General features: G+C 35.3%; 1 protein-coding gene across 1 annotated transcript; it reads right to left on the bottom strand.

Annotated features, from left to right (window-relative positions):
- Nucleotides 1–1,219: 1,219 nt before the first annotated feature.
- On the bottom strand, nt 1,220–2,188 carry LOC100029086 (olfactory receptor 11G2-like). The gene has a single exon (XM_007480117.2). The coding sequence runs from the start codon at nt 2,186–2,188 to the stop codon at nt 1,220–1,222; it is 969 nt and encodes a 322-aa protein (XP_007480179.2).
- Between the last annotated feature and the right edge of the window lie 5,774 nt (nt 2,189–7,962).

Below are 7,962 nucleotides of genomic sequence, written 5' to 3'. Positions count from 1 at the left end.
GGGTTCACCCTCATCCTACATATGAACTTTCCCTTTCAATCATACAAACTCCCACATTCAGAAGACAATAGTAGCTAACATTTTGTAGTTTCTTAGCCTATTATAAAAAGAGAAGGTAAGGGAAAAACTAAGTCCTTCTCTGTGGAACACCCAACCATACATTTTCCCTAATGTCTCCAAGTTGCCCTTCAACTCTTAGGTGCTCAGGAAATGTCCGGAGTTTCCCACATGAGGGTCATTCATTCATAAAGCAGAAATAGAGAGGTGTGAGTCTGAACCTTGGAGTTTAAAAGGTCCTACCAGTAAGGAGGAGAGATCAGGCTTCTGGCTGTAGCTTAAAGCTCCTTAAGATTTTATAATGGCTTACAATCATAGCTATTCTGGATCTTGTCTTTATTCAAAATATTTCACTGTGGATAAAATTGTCACATTTCTTGGTTTCTTTAGAGAATTTCCATTAATACTCAGTTAGGAGTTTCCCGAGAGAAAGGACTTTTAAAACTCTTTTGTGTCATGCATCATTGGAATTATTTTTCCTCCTTTTTATCATTTCCTTTAATATTCTAGATATTTTTTTCCAAAATAATTTTTTTATTTTATCAAATTTCTACAAAATATTGCCTTGGTAATTTGATTGGAATAACATTAAATGTAAATTACTCTTGTTAATATTATCATTTTTATTACATTGGCAGAACCTAGTTATGAGCACTGAATCTTCATCCAGATATTTAAACTGTTTTTTTTTTTTCATTAAGGTTTCTATGTAATTAAATCTATCTATGGTGGACTCTGTGTAAATGAATCTATATATTTTTTGTGTGATTCCCAAATATTTTTTGTCATCTTTGCCAACTATGCTATAGATTCACCATCACTGATCTATTTTCTCTTATCCATCTTTCTAATAGTTGCTAAAGTAACATTCTTTGCTCAAAAAGTCGCAGTGATTCCCTATTGCCTCTGTAATAAAGCATAAATTTCTTAAACTTTTAAATCACCATCTGACTTCTAAGTATTGACTTTTAGATTGATTTTGTTAATTAGCATTATTGTATCAGATAAGGTAATACAAGTAAAATTCATTTAAAGACTTAAAGCATCATATGAAATTTTTACCATTCTTCATATATTAGGTCCATTTAAGCTAAATTGTATTTGAAAAATCTACTTTGTCACATAATTCTGTTATGCTAAAAACTTGTGGACTAAAATGTTCTCATTTCTGGTGTCTCTTAGGAAATCTGTGGGAAAACCCACTTAAGAGTTTCTTTAGAGCTTTCTTCATATCTTTGTTCCGGAGGCTATAGATCAAGGGGTTGAAGAATGGAGTTGCCATAGAGTAGAACAAGGTTACAAATTTCTCCATTCCAGACTGGTTCCCAGATCCTGGACTCACATACATCACCATGACTGAGCCATAGAATAGAGACACCACAGTGAAATGGGAGGCACATGTTGAGAAAGCCTTATTTCTTCCAGAACCTGATGGCACACGCAATACAGCTCTCAAGACCTGGACATAAGAACCCAGTATGTAGAGGAAGGTGATAAAGATGATGAGTGAGCTGATGGCACCACAGGCCAAAGTAGTGTTGGGGACTGGGGCACAGGAGAGGGCTAACAATGGCCCCAGGTCACATAAAAAGTGGTCAATTATGTTTGGACCACAGAAGGGTACCTGTGAGATTAGGATCACAGGGGTCAGTAACCATAGGAAGCCCCCCACCCAACAAAAGAGTGCCAAGTTAGCACAGAGGCGTTGAGTCATGATGGTGGAGTAGTGTAGAGGTTGGCAGATTGCAAGGTATCGGTCAAATGCCATCACAGACAGAAACAAACCTTCAGAAGCACACATTGAGAAGAAGAAATAGAACTGAAGCAAGCATCCAGTGAAAGAGATGGTTTTGGTTTTAGAGAGCATGTTGACCAACATTTTGGGCACATCAGAGTTAACATAGCAGATTTCTAAGAAAGAGAAATTGGCCAAGAGAGTGTACATGGGAGTGTGAAGTTGTTGACTTGACCAAACAGCATAGATGATAAATGTATTCCCAATGATGGTGAGGATATAGATGATAGAGAACAACACAAGAAGGATGATTTGAGTCTCTTTTTGACAAGTGAAACCCAAAAGGATAAATTCACTCACAGTCCCAGAAATATTAGTGACCCCTAAGATTCTCATTTCGCTTTGATCTGTGAAAGACAAAGGAAGAGTAAATATTTGAAGACCGATTTGTATTTCACCCTTTCTTCCCTTTTCTCCCCACACCCCCATTTCTGCCCCCAAATTAACTTTGTGTCCCTGGACTATAATTCATAATATTGATGTTTGTTATTTGACAAAACTATCTGGAAGAAATTATATCATTTAATATAGCTTCCACACTTTTCTGACCTCCTTTAGGGAGTAGCTTAGGTCTGAGAGACTGATTTGACAAGTTACATATTTGAAATCCCACAATCTATTGGTGCGTATACCTGTTCTTCAGAGCAAACCATCATCATACTAGATATATAACTACCTTCTGAAAAATAGATCAGAATCACTCTTCATTTGTACTTGGCTCTTCTCTGGATACTATTTAATACTGTATAGAGGTATACATATATGGAGACATGAACCAACCCAGAGGATTTTATTTACTTCCTACTGTACTGTCTGATTTCCATAGGCACCATTCAATACAAGATTTTAAATAATAAATTCTGAGGTAGGTCAATATAATCTCATTGCCATTTTTAAATGTTTACATCATTAAACTGTTAGTGATGTTTAGATTTATTGACTAAAGCTTATTTGAGTAATATCAAGGTCACAAATTCTAATTTTATAGAGCATAGTTAGTTCCATAATAAATAAAAGGATTCTCTTATCCCAAGCTGCTTTACCTCTAACTCTCAATAGTCATCTCTGAACTACATATTTTTAATTATAATTGAGACAAGGTCTGTGTGTGATAAGAAGACAGACACACACACACACATAGGGAGGGGAGAGAGAGAGAGAGAGAGAGAGAGAGAGAGAGAGAGAGAGAGAGAGAGAGAGAGAGAGAGAGAGAGAGAGAGAGAGAGAGAGAGAGAGAGAGAGAGAGACGGAGTGCTAAAAATAGAATTCAGACTTGATTTTCAGATCTGATTTATTTCTGCTGGCAGGTGCCTCAACAATATTTTTTCTTATATAAAAAGACAACTCAGAGACCTGAGAGAGAAAAACCAAACATTTCACATCCTTTTTTTAACAGCATTCTGGGATTCCTAATGCTGGCACTTTCATCATAATGATTCTGATGTTTAAAAGTCATTGAACTATTTTCCACTTAGGAGATCTGGAGAAGGTATTTCAAGTGCCTGTTCTATATGGTTTTAGTCTTTCTGACTCTTCTAACTATAGTCATAATCTCCCCATGTATTGGTAGGTCACATTTATGTAGCATTTTAAGGTTTATAAAATATTAAATACATTATCTCTTTTCATCCACATCATTACTCTGATGAAGGTTAGGAGCTATTATTACTTTCATTTTATTGATAAAGAAAATTAAGCTCAGTGAGGTTAAATAATTTGCTTAGGGTCATAAAAAGAACATTTTCTATTATGCCATGCTGTCTCTAATTTATGCAGTATCACTAAGTTAGATTTAATGCTACTTGTGAAGCAAATGAAAAAGAGATATGGGAGATTTAGGAAGATGATTTCTGAGGAAAAAAAAGTCTCTCAACTTTTTAATCATGCCATCTCTGACTACACTCAATTCTGAATTATATCATTTCAGGATTCTGATGAATCAGTCATAGCAATCACAGGAAAGAACTTTTGGAGTAGCTCCCCACCCCCACCTTCTTTAAATCTCTTAACTCTAGTATGTTCCCTTCTTTTCTATCATTTGTCCTCTGGTCATTACCCTGAGAAATTCCCCTCCTGACTTTCACCTGAGTATTCCACATTTTATTAGCTCAGTTTTTCCTCTATTTTCATTACTCTTTCATTACCATATTTCTGTTTTCAGAACAGTCTAATTTGAATTCCATAGAATGATAATATTTAACTATTAACTTACAAAATATTGCTTTCTCTCCATACTCAATTGCTTGCCACACAGAGTTCATGAATGACCAACATCTCATCATCTCTCTAGAAGAAAACAAAACAGGAAAACACAAAGACATTTGTTCTCAGGTCATTATGCCCAAGTTTTATATCTTTAAGGAAGCAATTCTCTCAAGGATACCATATAGGGAAAAAAGGTGAAGAGAAAATAGAAAATTCATTTCTTAGTAGTCTGGCTATTAGTGGCTATAAGAAACTATGTAATCTGAAATACTGATGTAATCTGGAAAATGTAATGATTACTGATGTAATCAGTGATCCTTGGGCTACTTCATTATAACAAAGGAGATACTGAGATTACAGTAGAAAAGTAATTTTTATGCATTTACATACTTACACTATCAGAAACTGAACATATTGTTAGGCTCCTTTGAAAAATGCTAATTTTTTATCTTTATTACAAAGAATGGTTTTGCCTTTTTACTCAAGAAGAAGAGTATCTTTCTGATTAATTATATATCTTTTTCATTATTTATCCCATTCCCAGTTATAGCTCATTGTCTCCAGAGGTTTACCTTCTTAGGCAATGGAGAAATCATTGTATGTTATTCAGAACCTGAGGGGAATTTGCTTTGTTGTTGTTTTTTTTTTGTGGCAATCATTCATTTATTCTTCTAATAAAATTTATTGAGTGTCTATAATGCAAGATGATGAAATACTAAAGTTCTTTTCTTCATCTTACCACATTGTTTATTTCATTTAATAACTATTATTAAGCATTTACCAAAGGTCCTATGTAAGTTTCTGGGCATAAAAAGGCAATAAAGAAATAAAATAAAATAAAACAACTTGTTCCTACCATAAAGGAACTTACATTTTACTGATTACCATGGTAATCATTAGCCTCTTTATGTAATGAACTTCTGACAGATATGAATTGTTTATTGAAATAGAAAAAGATATGATTTCCACATGGTACAGCAGCAGGGTCTTGAAAAGTTATAATGATCTCAGATGCTGGAAGCTTTCCCACCATTTTCTGTTCCTCAATATAGTAGTTATAGATTTGATTATTGACAGCAAGGGTCCCCAAACTACAGCCCATGGGCCACATGAGCTTCTGGTAGGGGCACCTCTTTCATTGGTGGTCAGTGAGAGGAGCACTATATGTGGCGGCGCCACAAAGCAAGGCATGGCTCATGTAAAGTACTACTTCTGGTGACATAATCCTTTGCATGGTGCCTTAGAACAACAAGGTGCCTCGCAAAGGATTATGTGACTGCACAATGGAAGGCATCAGCATGGTTAGTGGTGATCTTGGGGAGGGGATTCTGCACTGTATATACTTCTAGCCAGTTAGGGTTAGGGTTAAGATTAGGGTTAGGTTTGTATAGTCTGGCCCTCTGACAGTCTGAGGGACAGTGAACTGGTTCCCTGTGTAAAATGTTTGGGGACCCCGGATCTAGAGTTTAGGGTTTCTGTTTTTCTTGCTAACCACAAATCCAAGGTTGCTCCTACATTTGCAATGTAAAAATGATGACTTCAATGGATACCTGCTCTATGCCATGTCACAATACTTGTACCCTTTTCTTCCCAACTTTCCTGTCACTTTTAACCCTACCTTTAAGAAAAGTAATTAGGTTCACATTATTATCATTTCTGGAAATTTTATGCCAATTCTGCCAATCAGTATAACTCTTATCAATCTCTTTGTAACTAAACTTCTTTTTGACCATTACTTCCCTTTTTGTATTATCTTTCTCTATTAAAATGTAAGCTTCCTGAGCTCAAGAATTACCTTGCTTGCTTATATTTGTTATTCCATTTCTTAGCATAGTACCTGGAACTTAGTAAGTGCTTAATAAATATTTTTCATTCCTTGTTTCTAAGCTTATGAGTTTTGCTACAGGTCAGTCAGCAAGAGACCCAGCAGTCATCTGAAGTCTAGTAAATTTATGATCTAAAGCTGCAGTTTTTTTATGTCATGGATCTCTTTGCTTATCTGGCGAAACCTATGAACTTCTCAGAAAATTTTCCCCCAAATAAATTCTTAATGGAAGGAAATGCTAAGTGTAACTAGGGAGGGAGTGAAGTAATTTGTTTATGATTAAAGTTTTTAGGACTTTATGATTAAAGGAGACCCCCTGAAATCTGTCCACAGATCCCTTGAGAGTGTTAAGGAGGATTCACAAACCTAAGCTTTAGAACTCCTGGTCTAAAAGGAGTCTTAGCTGACCAAATGGACAAATATGCTTCCATGATAAGACCAAGAAGCTGTCATTGTATTTTTCTTTTTAAATGGTTCAGTTCTAAATAAATATGCTTTAAAAAGAAAACAATTTTAAGTATTTAAAGATATTTTCCACCCAATTACATGTACAAACAATTTTTAACATTCATTGAAAAAAAACTTGAGTTCAAATTCTATCTCTACCTATCTCCTTTTCTTCCTTCTTTCTGAAATGGTAAGCATTCTGATATAGCTTTTACATTTGTAACCATGCAAAACATTTTTAATATTAGTCATTTTTGAGAAGAAAAATCAAATAAAACAAAAAAGAAAGAAAGAAAAAAGAGAAATGTAATATATTTTTATCTGAATTCAGAAGTGAATGTCATTTTTAATCAAGTCCTTGGGGTTTGTCTTGAATTGTATTGCTGAGAATAGCTAAGTCACTCACAATTATTCATCATATAATATTGCTGTTACTATGTTCAGTGTTATTGTGATTCTTTTCACTTCACTTTGCATCAGTTCCTGTAAGTCTTTCCAGGTTTTCCTGCTCATCATTTCTTATAGCCCAATAGTATTCCATTATAATCATATACCCTATCTTGTTCAGCTATTTTCCAATTGATGAATATCCCCTCATTTTCCAATTTTTTTTTTTGCTACCACAAAAACAGTTGCTATAAATAGTTTTGTTTTTTCATACAAATAGACCCTTTCCTTTTCTTTTATCACTTTGGGATATAGACCTAGTAGTGGTTATTTTTATTATTTTTATTATATTGTTTTGGTCTACCCATGAGCAATTGTATTTTTCCATTTGTTTAGATCTGACTTTATTTGTATGAAATATATTTTGTAATTATGTTCATATAATCCCCAAGTTTGTCAGAAAAATTATTAATAAATAAATTTGGCACCAGAACAGGGACTCTTGGCTAGGTAAGCCCCACATCCCAAAATAAAAAAGCTCTCTCTAAATGCAGGCAGCTAAGGATCTCATCCAAGGGACCCTGCAGACCCCCTACCAGTGAGGGTAGGATTAGGAAGGGTGAGGAAACCAGAACTCAAGTTGAAAAGGATTATGGGGCATAGTAAATCAAAAGAAATAAAGCTATTTACTGGAATAATTAAGCAGATTTTACAAAAAAAGGGTAGTCAAGGTCAGTAAGCCAAAGCTGGCCAAGTTCTTAGGTTGTATTCAAATTTTCAGTCCGTGGTTCCATGATGAAGGGACAATAGACTTAGAAACATGGGAATGGGGAATTGCCCTTGACCTAAAATCCTATTATACTGATTATGGCCTAGAGCATGTTTCTGTTGAAACATTTTCATTCTGGACTCTCTTTAGAGATGTCTTAGATTAGACCCATGAGGCTATTCACATTGCACAGACCTTTTCAAACAAATCTGCAACTGACAAAACACCTTTACTGTCTAGGCAAAATTCTAAGACGGAAGTCTTTGTAAGATTACAGTTTCAAACCAAGAACTTGAAGGGGAGGAAGAAGAGAAGGATGATAAATGAGGAGAAACTTCGCTTTGGGGTCAAGGTGGCGGTATAAGGTGAGGCAGCCAAATACCACAATCCTGACTGGGACTGGGATGTTCCTCTTGTGGTCAGGCTGCCTCCAACAATCCCTCCTCCCCCTCAGAATTCCTCCTCATTCAGAGAAGG

Source organism: Monodelphis domestica, chromosome 1, assembly GCF_027887165.1.
Source record: "Monodelphis domestica isolate mMonDom1 chromosome 1, mMonDom1.pri, whole genome shotgun sequence".
In the NCBI taxonomy this organism is placed as follows: Eukaryota; Metazoa; Chordata; class Mammalia; order Didelphimorphia; family Didelphidae; genus Monodelphis; species Monodelphis domestica.
This window is presented reverse-complemented; position numbering and strand designations above follow the sequence as displayed.

Coding starts and splice junctions, on each gene's coding strand:
- LOC100029086 (XM_007480117.2), bottom strand. CDS start 2,188: ATGAGAATCTTAGGGGTCACTAATATTTCTGGGACTGTGAGTGAATTT.